At 53.4% G+C, this 14,981-nt stretch overlaps 1 protein-coding gene across 1 annotated transcript; it reads right to left on the bottom strand.

Moving 5' to 3' along the window:
- Positions 1-48: 48 nt before the first annotated feature.
- TMC4 (transmembrane channel like 4) lies at positions 49-14,945 on the bottom strand. Its single transcript, XM_022585927.2, has 15 exons — positions 14,675-14,945; positions 13,766-13,976; positions 11,700-11,845; positions 10,813-11,045; positions 10,553-10,674; positions 3,868-4,015; positions 3,171-3,338; positions 2,782-2,945; positions 2,393-2,519; positions 2,019-2,116; positions 1,508-1,691; positions 1,003-1,133; positions 744-899; positions 427-505; positions 49-320 (listed from the first exon to the last, which is right to left on the bottom strand). The coding sequence occupies exons 1-15, from the start codon at positions 14,880-14,882 to the stop codon at positions 252-254; spliced, it is 2,244 nt and encodes a 747-aa protein (XP_022441635.2). The 5' UTR covers positions 14,883-14,945; the 3' UTR covers positions 49-251.
- Positions 14,946-14,981: the final 36 nt, after the last annotated feature.

Raw genomic sequence — 14,981 nt, 5'->3', positions numbered from 1 at the left:
CCCGCTGATGCCTTGCCCCGCCTTCTGGACGCGAGTTTCAAAAAGCACTCAGCAGCCTCAGCTGTGTTTATTGGTACTAGAAAGAAGTTCACTGGAGAGTCAGGGACTTAGCAGTGAATCCCAGGGCTGGAAAAGCATGGAGTCTTCTCCAGTTCGCTTATTTTCCAAATGATGTGGCCGAGGCTTACAAAGGATCTGAGGGCAGGTCTGGGTCTGAAAGTGGGAGGTCACCCTGAGCCAGGCAGGAGAGGTCAAAGAGCTCTGTTGGCCGAGCTCAGCGCCACAGCGCGCTGTGCCAGGAAGACTTTATTCTGCGCCTCCTGAGGTAAAGGGTAAAGAGAGGTGGAAATAAGACAGATCTTCTCTCCACCCGTGTCCCTTTCCATATTCCCCAGGACCCCTTCCCAGGGACCGGGCCTGGCTCACCGTCTCTATCTGGCGTTTGAGTTCAGAGATGAGGCGTCCATATGAGTTAGCCAGGGCCACGGTATACGCCATCAGGATGCTAGAAGAGACGGAATGGAAGCTACTCCCCAAACGCCCTTAGAATATCTTCAACGTAGGGCTCTTCAGTAATCAGGAGTCTGGACCTCCTCCTTCAGACTCAAGAAGTCTAGTATCCCAGCCCCCTCCTTTCCTCAGACCCAAGAGTCTGGGCCCCCAGCCCCCTTCTCTCTTGGAAGCAGGCAGCGAGACCCCAGGTCAGACATTCAAACTCAGACCCAGGAGTCTAGGCCTCTCACCTGGAGATCAGCAGAAGGGGCACAGCAAAAGCCTGGGTCCCCAGGAAGAAGAGAAATTTCTGGGCAGTCTGAGGGAGCTTGCAAATAGACTCGGGGATCTCGGCCCAGATGGACGACTGCCCCCGGAATGGACCACACAGCTTAGAAGGTGGGATCCTGAAGTCAAAGACAGGCAGAGCTCAAGGATGGCCAAAAGTCAGAACCCTGGAGGAAGGAGGAGGGAGGGAGGGAGAGAGAGGCAGGTGCCTCTCACACTTACAGGAATATGCTATAAAGCACAGGAACGGTGGAGATGGCCAGACCCAGGAGAAGGACCAGGGGGAAGAAGAAGTTCACAGTGGAGGCCCGAAAGGTGCGGGAGGCCGGGGAGCAGGTGGAGAAGAGGGTGATCTGGTGGGGGGGGGATGAGGGAATCTGAGCCCCAGACTCTCCTTCTCCACCATCCAGGAGCCCTGGTCCCTGGCCACTTCTCCTCAGTCAGGATCCAGGAGCCCCAGTTCTTTTCCACTATCAGACACAGGAGTCCGGGTCCCCCCTTCCCTCAGACCTAAAAGTTGGGATGCCCTGGACCCCTCCTTCTCCCACATCCAGGAATCTGTCCTCCAGACCCATCGTCCGTCAGGATCTAGTAGTCCACGACCCTGGCATCCTCCTCCGCCAGGACCCAGTAGTCACATCCCTTAGTCCCCTCCTCCCCCCAGGACCCAGAAGCCCAAGCCCCAATACCTCCCGCTTCAGACCCAAGGGTGCTCCCCACCCCTCACCTTCTTCAAATAGAAAAGCAGCAGGAACTTGGCCGTGTTGAGCAAAGGCAGTAAAGGGCAGAAAAAACTCCCCACCCAGACCACTGTCTGTGCGTAGATGAGCCCCAGCACTTCGTCAGGCACCTGGAACTCCAGGGTCCCCGCAAAACGACCCAGCGCCCCGGGACAGAGGCCACACAGCAGCCTGAGGGGCGGGGTGAGGCCGGGCCGAATCAGAGGCAGGCCGGCCACGGGTTTCCCCGCCTTCACCGTCCCGCCCACCAATCGGAAGTGAGCATATCTGGGGGTGGGGCGGAGCCTTCAAGGTTCTGGAGGGGGTGTGTCTATGGGGCGGGGCTTGAGGCGTAGAGGCAATCGTGGCAGTAGGGACAGGGCTGCAGGGAAGTGACTACCAAACTCGTGGAGGGGCGGGGTCTGCGGGCAGGGCAGTCAGAGGCAGGGCTGGAAAGGGGCGGGGCGAAAGAGAAAACTGAGTGCTGGGCGGGGCCACAGCAAGGGGCGGGACTCTCACTTCCGAGGAAACTGGATGAGCAGCGTGACTGCCAGGCCGATCAGGAGATCAAACAGCAGGAGTTTGTACATCTCCTGTCCCAGGCGAGTCTCCCAGCACTGAGGAAGGAAGAACGGGTCATAAAGACCTCAGGACCCAGACACCTGTAGACCCGAACGTCTGAGTCTCCAAACTGCAAGCGTATGAGATTCTATCAATACTTTCTCTGGGGGTCTTTAGTTTTTTTTTAAATCCATACCCCTGTCCTCAAGGGGAAGGTATTCTAGCACCCCAAGCTCCCCTTTCCTCCCAAGCCAGGGGGTCCGGACCCACCGGGCTCCTCCTTTCCTTCAAGGACCCAGGAGTCCGTCCCCTCCCCCACCCCTCATCCTCACCGGAAGTTCTTTGTAATTGTAGCCACAGGTTTTGCACTCCTCAGCGTCCGCATCTCCCCCGCAAGTGATCTGATTCCAGAGAGAGAAGAGCAGGACCAGCAGGGAGGCCAGGCGGAGAAACACTGTCCTGGCAAGGGGAAGAGAGAGAAAGGGAATCAGCACTGACCGAGTGCCCACCACGTGCCTGGACCCTCCTGTGTGGAGCGTGCTCACAATTCTCCCCATTTCCCAGATGAAGAAAACTGAGGCTCAGTGACAGGAAGAGTCGGGATTTGAATCCAGATCCCACTGGATCCCATATCCTGACGATTTCAGTCTCTTATTTGCTACAACCAATGTCCCCCGACCAGCCCCACCATCATCCCCAGCCCACCCCAGGAGTCCAGAACCTGAGCAGGATAAAAACGATCTGGCGGCTCCTGGTGTAGCCCTCCAGTGGGGCAATGAGCTTGAACACCGGTGGCAGCACGAAGTTGACCCCGGAGATGAAGATGGACGGAAGGTAATCCACCACGAGCTTCAGCAGTGGCATTCCCTGGATAAGAGGCATCTCCTAGGAGGGAGGGTGGACCAAGAAAAGAGGCTCTGGGGTCCTGCAGGAGCCATGCTTAACGTCCTCCGCCAGCCTCTTCCTCCTTCATCACCCTAAAGTCCAAACATAATCCCCACACACACACCAATCCCTCCTCTCTGAGATTCCAGGAATCATAGGCCTCAGTCTCCTCCACCCCTGGAAATGTAGGTTCCAGGCCCTTTCCTCCCCCGGGGCCCTCCACACCTGCAGCTCCACAGTGGCCCCTGTGGCCCAGTAGACGCCGTAGAAGGCTGCCCCAAGGAGCGCCACCACCGCCATGTTGAGCAGCAACCGCACCGACCACACCCTGGCTTGTTGGCCCAGCGTCCGCACCGCAGCCTGGCGCCGCACCGCTGCTTCCTCCAGCTCCACCTAAGGAAGAAAGAGACGTCCACTTGGGTTCCATTACCCTAGGTGCAGCCTGTGGTCCAGAGCCCAGGCTCAACGTGAACCGATGCAGCACCGCCCCTCCAAGAACATCTATAATCCTTATCTCAGCCCATCCAGGGCCCTCCAGGTGACAATTGAGATCTGGCTCCGCCCCCAAGGCCCCACCCAACACGTCCAGCTCCTCCCAGGACCCGCCCAGCACTCATGCCTGGTGCTTTGGAGTTACAGTTCTACTTTATCAAGCCCTTTCTGGCCACACCCTTCTCTTAACTTTGAACCGAGGAGCTTTAGGTACCGCCCCTTTCCTGCTGCTAGCTTTTTCCTGTACCCTTTGACTTCAGGCATCCCTGTAGTGGCCTTGGCCCCTTTCCCCCAAGGCCCGACTCCTTAGAAGAAAGCTCCGCCCAGCATCTCTCTGGAGGCCCGGTCCCTGGCCTAGGCCCCGCCCATTCTCTCAACCCCGCCCCCTCGGGTGACATCTGGTTGTAGGCTCCCCCACCCCTAAGCGCACCTGCAACTCAAATAGGATGTTGCGCTGGCGCAGCCGCACGTGGACCTCCCCGCTGAGGCCAAAGTCCCAGGCGGAGAACACCCGGTGGCTGTAGCTGGTCACGGCCCCTGACTCAGCCAACAGCGTCTGCTTCAGCCCAGACACCGAGCTAAGAGAGGGGAGATCCGAGAGACAGGGTGTAGCAGGACAGCCACAAGCAGGGGGGGTACGCTTCTCCCCTTCTGGGGCAAACAGGGAAAATGAACTCTAAGACCTTGGGCATTTGGAGGCTGCTACCTGGTGGAGACACATACAGTCATTGTCGCCAAAGACCAAGAAAGAGATTGAGAGAGGCCCAGAGGAGTCCAGACACCCAAAAAGGCAAGACAGAAACCTAAGAGATAAGGACAGCTCTCCAGAGAGAAGAGAACAGAGACTCTGGGGAGACAGAGATTTAGAGGGAAGACTGAGACCCCCAAAGGGGGGCAGAGATTTCAAGAAAAGGTGACAGAGACTCAGAGAAAAAGAGATGGAGAAAGGTGGGGGGGGGCCGGGGAGTCCAGAGACTCAGAAAAGGAGAGGGCAGGTAAAGGGACTGGAGAGAGGGGGACAAAGACCCAGGGAGGGGGTAGAAAACCAGAGAAAAGGAGAGAAACAGAAAACTGAGCAGGAAGGCTCCACACCCCCCTTCGCCGCCCCGGCTCTGGCCCCCATCCCCTCTCAAGTGGGCCCAGAGGCCTCCCACCTGCTCTCCCTGCTAACACGTGTGCCCGGTCTCCGCTCCCAAGCTAGTAGAGCCTTCCTTTTATGCGGATCCGATGGCATTCCCACTTAAAACCTATTCCGCAGCTTCTCTTTTTTTTGGCATGTGGGATCTTAGTTCCCTGACCAGGGATGGAACCCACGCCCCCTGCAGTGGAAGGAAGCGCAGAGTCTTAACCACTGGACCACCAGGGAAGTCACAGCTTCTCTTTGTTCTTGAGTCCTAGGCTCCTTCATAGCATAGCCCGCCCCCCCCCCCGATCTGGCCCCCACCTACTTCTCCAAGCTCAAATCCTGTCCACCCCCCCAACCTCCTCCTCGCCTTTCATTTCCCAACCTCTTTCCACCACAGGGCCTTTGCACTCACAGTCCCCTCTGTCTGCAATGCTGGTGTCTTGGCTTGTTCACCTGGCTGGCTCCCTCCCACCATTCCTGTCTTCCTCTACAGGTCACTTCCTCAGAGAGTTCTTTACTGACCACTCCATCTAATGAGGGTCCCCACCCATTATTCTCTATCACACGGTGGGCAGCAAACTACGGCCCTGGGACCAAATCCTGTTTTTGTAAATAAAGTTTGATTGGCACACAGCCACAACCAATCATTTTCCTACTGTCCACAGCTGCTTTGGCCCAGCAGACTCTAGTTGAGACAGAGACCACATGGCCTGCAAAGATGAAAATATTTCGTACCTTCATTTTTTTTTCATTTTTTATCAGAAAAGAAAATTGTGCTGATCCCTGCTCTATCGTATCCTCCATTTGTTTTCTATATAGTACAGCTCCCAAACTCAAATTGCTGACTTGCTTGTTTATTTAACAGTCTTATCTCGAAATTTATCTCCCCTACTCAACTGTAAGCTGTATAAAGGTAGGGGGACCCCCATCTGGTGTTCCTGGGCCCTATCACGGTGCCTGGCATTTAGGAAACACTCCTTTTTTTTTTGTGGTACGCGGGCCTCTCACTCTTGTGGCCTCTCCCGTTGAGGAGCACAGCCTCCAGAAGCGCAGGCTCAGCGGCCATGGCTCACGGGCCCAGCCGCTCTGCGGCATGTGGGATCTTCCCGGACCGGGGCACAAACCCGCGTCCCCTGCATCGGCAGGCGGATTCTCAACCACTGTGCCACCAGGGAAGCCCCCCCACTTTTTTTTTTTTTTTTAAGTTCTTGGTTTCTTTCTTGATCCCAGTCCCTTCCCTTGGGGATCTCCCAGGCTTGTCTGAATGCCAGTGAGTCTCAGGTTTGTAATTTCAGTCCAGACTCCCACGTATGCAACTGCCTACTCAATATTCCCTCATCAGTCCAAAAGGCATCCCAGAATCAACTGGTCCAAAACTGCACCCCGGATATTCCCCAACAAAACCTGTTCTTTCTACAGCCCTCCCCATCTCAACTGACAGCAAACACCTGGAGTCATTCTTAACTTCCATCATTCACCACACCCCACATGCAATTATTAGAGAATCCTGTGGGCTTTCCTCTTAACATATATACAGTCTCCCTTTATATAAAGAACAAACGGGCCAAAGGCAAGCTATAGTGTCAATAGAAACAATGGTGGTTGGGCACGGGGTTGGGGGAATGTAGTAAGCTGAACAGATATTGAGGAGCTTCTGGAAGCTAGTCATGTTCTAGATGTGGATGGGAAATGTACCAAGATCTATACTTTGGTTTGTCCATTTTTCTGGATGTGTGTGTGTGTGTGTTGTCATGCCACGCAGCTTTCAGGATCTTAGTTCCCCGACCAGGGATTGAACCCAGGCCCCAGCAGTGAAAGCACAGCATCCTAACCACTGGACCACCAGGGAATTCCCTGTGATTTTTTATTTTTAATGAGAAATATATATGGTCAACTAATATTTGACAAGGAAGCCCACATACTCAGTGAGGAAAGGATAGTCTCTTCCATAAATGGTGTTGGGAAAACTGGATATCCACATGCAGAAGACTGACATTAGACCCCAACCTTAAACCACTCACAAAAATTAACTCTAAACAGATTTAATACTTAAGCATAAGACCTGAAACTGAAAAACTCCTAGAAGAAAACAGAAGAAAATCTCCTTGACGTTGGTCTGAGCAACGTTCTTTTGGACGTGACACCAAAAGCACAAGTAACCAAAGGAAAAATTAATAAATGGGGCTACTAAAAAGCTTATACACAGCAAAAGAAACAATCCAAAAAAGGAAGAGGCAACCTACAGAATGAGAGAAAATACTTGCATATCATCCATCTGATAAAGGGTTAATATCTAAAATATAGAAAGAATTCATAGAACTCAATAGCAAAAAAACAAAACACCAACCAACCAACCAGCCCAAACAACCCCATTAAAAAATGGGCAGAGCAATAGAATAGACATTTTTTCAAAGAAGACAAGCAGATGGCCGACAGGTATATAAAAAGGTGCTCAATGTCACTAATCATCCGGGAAATGCAAATCAAAATCATGAGCTATCACCTCACACCTGTCAGAAAGACTGTCACCGGACTTCCCTGGTGGCGCTGTGGTTAAGAATCCGCCTACCAATTCAGGGGACACGGGTTCGAGCCCTGGTCCAGGAAGATCCCATGGAGCAACTAAGCCTGCGTGCCACAACTGCTGAGCCCATGCGCCACAACTACTGAAGCTTGCATGCCTAGAGCCCGTGCTCCGCAACGAGAGAAGCCACCGCAATGAGAAGCCTGCGCACTGCGATGAAGAGTAGCCCCCGCTCACCGCAACTAGAGAAAGCCCGCATGCAGCAACGAAGACCCAAAGCAGCCAAAAATAAAATATTAATTAATTAATTAATTTTAAAAAAAGAAAGGCTGTCACCAAGAAGGTAAGAGATACAGATGTTGGAGAGGATGTGGAAAAACAGGAACCCTTGTGCCTCGTGCACTGATAACGGGAATGTAAACTGATTCAGACACTAAGGAAAAAACAGTATGGAGTTTCCTCAAAAAAATTAAAAGCAGAACTACCATATGATCCAGCAATCCCACTTCTGGGTATTTATCCAAAGAGAATGAAAACAGGATCTCAAAGTGATATCTGCCCCTGCACGTTCACTGCAGCATCATTCACAGTAGTCAAGATATGGAAACAACCTAAGTGTCTGTCAACAGATGATATATTTTTTATATACACACAATGGAATATTATTCAGCCATGAAAAAGAAGGAAATCTTGCCATTTGAAACAACAGGGATGGACCTTGAGGGCATTATGCTAAGTGAGATAAGTCAGACACAGAAAGACAAATACTGTATGAGATAACACTTATATGTGGAACCTAAAAAAGCCAAACACATAGAAACAGATTAGAACAGTAGTTACCAGGGCTGGGGCGGGGGGCGCAGGAACTGGGGAGATGTGGGTCAAAGGGTACCAACATCCAGTTATAAAATGAGTAAGATCTGGGGATCTAATGTACAATATTCTGCCCGTCGTTAACAGTGCTGCATTATATACTTGAAAGTTGCTAAGAAAGTAGATCTTAAGTGTTCTCACCAAAAAAAGAAATGGTAACTGACTTGATGGAGGTGTTAGCTAACCTATGGTGGTAATCATATTGCAATATATAAAGGCATCGAATCAACACAGTGTACGCCATCAACCTACACAATGTTATGTGTCAATTATATCTCGATAAAGCTGGGGGAAAAAAGAAATTCAATGAAAAAAAAAAAACTAAACTCAAAACTGACCACTTGTCACCACCCTGGTCCAAGCCACCTCCCTTGGTGATTTTTGTAATTGATTGCAATAATCTCGTAACTATTCTACTTGCTGCCACCTTGCCCTTAAGCTCTCTCCCTCCCTTTTCCTCTCCCCAGCTCCCCTCTCTTCCATAGAGCCACAGATTCTTTTCTTTTAAAACCTAAATCAGATCAGGGTGATCTGCTCAGGCACCTGCGATGAGTCCCATCTCAGAAACAATCCCAATTCTTTGCGGAATGTGGGCCCATCCCCTACTGCTCCCCGCTCTCTACTCGCCCCCCACCTCTCTCTGATCCAGCTCCACAGGCCTCCTTGTGCACCCTGAAACGCGCCAGCCCTGCTCCTCCCTTGCTCCAGCTGCACCCTCTGCCTGGAATTCCTTTCCCCAGGTATCTGAGTGACCAAATCCCTCACTTTCTCAATGTCTTTGCTTAAACACCATGTCTTCAATGAAGCTTCCCAGACGCCCTATTAAAACAGCAGCCTAGGGGCTTCCCTAGTGGTGCAGTGGTTAAGAATCCGCCTGCCAATGCAGGGGACACGGGTTCGAGCCCTGGTCCGGGAAGATCCCACATGCTGCGTAGCAACTAAGCCCGTGAGCCACAACTACTGAGCCCTCAAGCCGCAACTACTGAAGCCCGCGCGCCTACAGCCCGTGCTCTGCAACAAGAGAAGCACCGCAATGAGAAGCCTGCGCACAACAAAGAGTAGCCCCCGCTCACCGCAGCTAGAGGGAGCCGGCGCGCAGCAACGAAGACCCAACACAGCAAAAAATAAATAAATTAAAAACAACAACAAAACACACACACAAAAACAACAGCCTGGCCTTTTTCCGGTAAGTGGCCTGAGGTGACCTCTAAAAATGGTTCGCTATTCACTTGACCCAGAAAACCCCACAAAATCATGCAAGTCAAGAGGTTCAAATCTTTGCGTTCACTTCAAGAACACGCGTGAAACTGCCCAGGCCATTAAGCGTATGCATATCCGAAAAGCCGCCAAGTATCTGAAGGATGTCACTTTAAAGAAGCAATGTGGATTTTTTGATGATGCTGATTCACTTTGTTATACAGCAGAAACTAACACAACATTGTAAAGCAATTATACTCCAATAAAGATGTTTAAAGAAAAAAACAGAAAAAGCAATGTGTGCCATTCCGTCGTTACAATGGTGGAGTTGGTAGGTGTCCCCAGGCCAAACAGTGGGGCTGGACGCAGGGTCGGTGACGCACAAAGAGTGCTGAATTTTCACTGCACATGCTCAAAAATGCAGAGAGTAATGCTGAACTTAAGGGCTTAGATGTAGATTCTCTGGTCACTGAGCACATCCAGGTGAACAAAGCCCCCAAGATGCAGTGCAGAACTTACAGAGCTCATGGTCGGCTCAACCCATACATGAGCTCTCCCTGCCACATTGAGATGAACCTTACTGAAAAAGAACAGATTGTTCCTAAACCAGAAGAGGAGACTGCCCAGAAGAAAAACCTGTCCCAGAAGAAACTGACGAAACAAAAACTTATGGCCCGGGAATAAATGCTGCAAAAAATAAACACAAAAAAAAGTAAAAACAAAAAGCCCGCAACAGCCTGGGGAGTTCCCTGGCGGTCTAGTGGTTAGGACTCAATACTTTCACTGCTGGGGCCCGGGTTCAATCCCTGGTCAGGGAACTAAGATCCCACAAGCTGTGTGGTGCGGGGAAAACAAAACAAAACAAAACAGCAACCTGGCCCAGTATCACTGTCAATCCCCCTCACCTGCTCTGCCTGTACCCGATCACCCTCTAACAAGCCATGCAATCCACTTATTAGGGCTTATCGCTTATCACTGGTCTCTCCTGTTAAAATGTCAGCTCCCCCGGGACCAGACTCTGTTGGATTTTTGTTTGTTCGTTCTTTTTTGCCAGCTGCCTAGAACAATGCCCGGCCCATAGTATCTGCTCAGTAAATATCTGTTGCATGAGTGAATGAATGACCTCTATTGGTTTAGCATTCTCCCCTCCAGAAAAGATGTAATTAACTTCCTTGCTTAATATCTTACCTTCCCCACTAGACTGTAAGTCACAGGAGGGAGAAACTTCTCATCTTTATCCCTGGCCTGCAGCAATCATGAAGCATTTTAAAATTCGATTGCAACTCAAACGGAGAGAAAGGGACCACAGAGCAAGCCTCGGGATTCTGGAGGAGGGCATCTATCACTGCTACTCCCCTATGGTCTGGGGGGCCTGGGTGTAGGGGTGTCACTGACCGGTGCAGGATGAGCAGCAGGTAGAGGAGGCAAATGGCAAAGGTGGAGCACAGGTAGGTGATGGCCAGGTGTGGGCGGCGCGGGTAGAACCCATAGAAGAGAGGAGACCATTCTAGAAAACCCTGGGGGAGGAAAGGCAGGGCAGGGGTCACCACGGGGCTGGGTAGAGGCAGGGTTCAGGGAGCTGGGCCATCAGGGTCGGGGGTCACTGAAGGCACCAAGGCTCAGAGCGGGGGCTTCCCAGGGACCCAGGCACGCACCTCTCCGGAGAGGAAATTGAAGAGATGGGTGGAGAAGGTGACCAGGCCCTGAGAGCCGGGCATGTAGGAGCCGCAGGGTGAGGAGGCGTTAGGGGCAGGGGGACCAGGGGGAGCCCCTTCCAACCAGGTGGGCAGCAGAATCATGCAGGCTGTAAGCACGGAGGCCAGCACGCTGAGAAGCAGCAGGAAGCGCAGCAGGGAGAAGTAGGACTCGGTGCCGGCGCCAAACTGGCCTGCAGGGGGCAGCAGACAGGCCGCGGGCTCCTTTCTGGTCCCAGACCCCTCCTCCCTCAGACCCGGGAGTCCAGCCCCCAGCCCCTCCCCCCTCAGGCCCAGGGGTCCAGCCCCCAGCCCCTCCTCCCTCAGACCCAGGGGTCCAGCCCCCAGCCCCTCCCCCCTCAGGCCCAGGGGTCCAGCCCCCAGCCCCTCCTCCCTCAGACCCAGGGGTCCAGCCCCCAGCCCCTCCTCCCTCAGGCCCAGGGGTCCAGACCCCAGACCCCTCCTCCCTCAGACCCAGGGGTCCAGCCCCCAGCCCCTCCTCCCTCAGGCCCAGGGGTCCAGCCCCCAGCCCCTCCTCCCTCAGACCCAGGGGTCCAGCCCCCAGCCCCTCCCCCCTCAGGCCCAGGGGTCCAGCCCCCAGCCCCTCCTCCCTCAGACCCAGGGGTCCAGCCCCCAGCCCCTCCCCGCTCAGGCCCAGGGGTCCAGCCCCCAGACTCCTCCTCCCTCAGACCCAGGGGTCCAGCCCCCAGCCCCTCCTCCCTCAGGCCCAGGGGTCCAGGCCCCCAGCCCCTCCCCGCTCAGGCCCAGGGGTCCAGCCCCCAGCCCCTCCCCCCTCAGACCCAGGGGTCCAGTCCCGTCCCAAGACGCCAGACCAAAGCCCACCGTACCCCCAATCCTCTTCAGCGTCCAATCCCAGGGCTGCACGGAGCGCAGGCCCTCCCGCACCTTCTCCTTGGACCTCCGAAGCAGAAGAGCCCAGTGGGTGGCCCTGGACCCCGAGCCCTGAGCCACTTGGTTCCTGGCAAGGCCCTGTCTGGGAGCGAAACAGAGTCAGACACAGAAAAGGAGGGGCCTAGTGACCCCAAATGGAAACCACCCACATGTAGAAACAACCCAATCCTTGAACCAGGAAGTTAGTTGAAATATATTCCTAACACGGGATACTCCATAGCAATGAAAAGAAACACACCTAATGCTCGGCATAGGAAGACAGACAGAAAGTAGACTGCAGAGTTCGATTTACACAAAGCACAGAGCAAACACAGTTAAACTCGTCTCTTTAGGGCTGCACACACAGGTGGCAACGCTACGAAGAAAAGCAAGGAATGATCCTCAGTGAAAGTCTGGGAAGAAGAAAGCAGGGGTGCCCTAGGTGGCGTTTACCTGGACCCTCACTTTGGGAAAACTCTTTAAGTTTCTACATGATGTTTCATGCACTTTTCTGTCAGCAAATACCATCATAAAGTAAAAAATGAAAAAAAAAAAGAAGAAAGGTAGGTGTGATATTGTGATTTATAATAAGAAATATATATTTGGTAGTGTATGATGATCTTACATGTGGAATCTAAAAAAACCGAACTCAAAAAAATAAATAAATAAAAATTAAAACAAACAAACAAACCAAACTCAGAAGAGCGCAGGATGGTGTTTACCAGGGGCTGTGGGGGTAGGGTAGGGAAATGGAGACATTGGTCAAAGAGAACAAACTTCCAGTTATAAGATGAATAAATTCCGGGGATTTAAGGTACAGCATGGTGATTGTAGCTCATAATACTGTGTTGTACACTTGAAGCTTGCTAGGAGAGTAGATAGTCAATGTTCTGACCACTGAAAAGAAATAGTAATTATTTGACATGATGGAGATGTTAGCTAGCACTACTGGGGTAATCATTTTGCAATATATCAATATAAGTACAGGGCTTCCCTGGTGGCACAGAAGATCCCACATGCCGCAGAGCGGCTGGGCCCGTGAGCCATGTCCGCTGAGCCTGCTCGTCCGGAGCCTGTGCTCCGCAACGGGAGAGGCCACAACAGTGAGAGGCCCGCGTATCGCAAAAAAAAAAAAAAAATATATATATATATATATATATATCAAATCAACACATTGTACACCTTAAACTTGCACGATGCTGTATGTCAACTGTATCTAAATAAAACTGGAAAAAACTTTTTAAAAAAGAAGTATATATTCAGTCTTTGTCCCGTTTCTGGCACACAGTTCCTAAATCCTTGAATTTCCTGAGTGGTGACAGTGATAAAGGTGCGTTTTTTTATGTTAATGAGGTTATATCTCCAGGTAGATAGCGTCAGAATTGAGTTGAACTGTTGGACATCAAGCTAGTGTCAGAGCATTGCTTGGTGTGGGGAAAATTCTCCACATACCGGAATCGGTGTCAGGATTATGTAAGGAAAAGGGTCAGTTTTCAAGGGCTCCCTGAAGAGTCACACAGGACCCCGTTCTCGGAAGGGCGGCCCACTTGCTGCGCTGTTTGAATGCTGTACCGTTGCCGTCTTAAAATGAGTGCTGATTGTGGAACAGGAGACCCAGCATTTTCAGCTTTCACTGGGTACTGTAAATTATGCAGCGGGAGAGAGGCAAGAAAGAAATCAAAGAGTGATAGGCTTTGGAGAGGGGGAGGCAGAGACAGACATAAAGCAGAGAGGAAAAAAACCCGACAGTTTCAGACACCCAGAGAGAAATAGAGGCAGACAGCCTTGGAGGGACAGAAGACACAAGAGACGAGAACTTGGGAGAGAGAGAGAGGAGAAAGAATCCCGGAGGCAGGACTCCTTGGAATCAGAGAAGCACAAACACAGACTGGAGAAAAAGGAACCCAGAGGCAGCTCTGAGAGAGGCAAGGACCGACAGAAGGACAGGGTGAGATGGAGACAGAGCCTCCAACAAGTGGGAGGATGGTCCACACCTGGCTGGGAAGTGGGAGGTGGGCCTCACCTGTGTGCCCGTCTGGCCTGCATGGGCCACGGCAGTTCCCGGGAAGGGCCAGGCTCCTGCAGCTCCTTTTGTGTGGCTTCTGCAACGGACTGGATGCTCCTCTGTCCGTCCTCCTCCTCCTCCTGGGCCCCCCAGGGCAGCACCCCAGGGCCTCGGTACCGAAGGGTAGCAGCACTGGGGAGCTCATTAAGCACAGAGGACAGCGATGGACCTGGGGCAGGAGGACAGGGGGCTGGGAGAGTCCAGGCGTCCAGGCCCCCGGCCCCTCCTCCCTCAGACCCAGGATCCAGACCCCCGGCCCCTCCCCCCTCAGACCCAGGATCCAGGCCCCCAGCCCTCCCCCCTCAGACCCAGGATCCAGGCCCCCAGCCCTCCCCCCTCAGACCCAGGATCCAGGCCCCCAGCCCCTCCCCCCTCAGACCTAGGGGTCCGGGCCCCCAGCCCTCCCCCCTCAGACCCAGGATCCGGGCCCCCAGCCCTCCCCCCTCAGACCCAGGGGTCCAGGCCCCCAGCCCCTCCCCCGTCAGATCCGGGAGTTTGGAATCCCCGGTCCCAGACACCAGCCCCATAACCCTGCCAAGCACCCAAGTGTGGCCCCTCCAGGCCCCTCCTACCCCAGGGCTGAGGAGTCCGCTCCTCAACTTCCTTTTCCGTCTAATTCCCATTCCTCAGATATCCTCAGATATTCCAGCCCCTAGCCCTCTCCTCCTCCAAGACTCCGGGTCTCCAGGATCCTCCCCAGGACCCAGAAGTCCCAGCCTCTGGGTCCCCTCTCCCCCAGAGACCCGGGAGCCGAAGCCCCTCCCCCTTCGGCCCTGGGGTCCCAGGAGGCAGACCTCCGTTCTCCGCCTCCCTCAGGACTTCTGCCAACCAGGGGAGTGGGACCTGACCTTCCTCGGGCTCCCCTACCTGTTCTGGTCTCCCGGGGTGCCGGCCATCCCCCAGAGGAGGCCCAGGCCTCCGGTTCCCACATCGGGCTCTCTTCAATGGCCCCAGCCGCGGATCTGTTCCCGTCTCTAGGGCCAGCAGAGCAGGGACTGCCCCAGGTGAGGGAGGAGCGAGACAGGGGCATACCTGGCCGCCAGGTGGCCCGGAGGAAATACCCGGCACTTCCCATAAACTATCAGGGCCTCTGCTCCGAAAGGTCTCCTGGGAGCTGAAGTCCACAGATGTCTGCGTGGCTCCCAGGGGGATGGGTGGTAGCACATCACAGAGG

This window comes from Delphinapterus leucas, chromosome 20, assembly GCF_059928025.1.
Source record: "Delphinapterus leucas isolate spDelLeu-1000000601 "Yukka" chromosome 20, BTC_Dleu_Yukka2, whole genome shotgun sequence".
Lineage (NCBI taxonomy): Eukaryota > Metazoa > Chordata > Mammalia > Artiodactyla > Monodontidae > Delphinapterus > Delphinapterus leucas.
Note: the sequence above shows the minus strand (reverse complement) of the source record. Positions and strands in the feature narration are given on the sequence as shown.

Coding starts and splice junctions, on each gene's coding strand:
- TMC4 (XM_022585927.2), bottom strand. CDS start 14,882: ATGGGAAGTGCCGGGTATTTCCTCCGGGCCACCTGGCGGCCAGGTATG. Junction 13,977..14,674: donor ACCCCGGGAGACCAGAACAG/GTAGGGGAGCCC, acceptor CTCCTGCCCCAG/GTCCATCGCTGTCCTCTGTG. Junction 2,946..3,170: donor GGGCCACTGTGGAGCTGCAG/GTGTGGAGGGCC, acceptor CCTCCCTCCTAG/GAGATGCCTCTTATCCAGGG.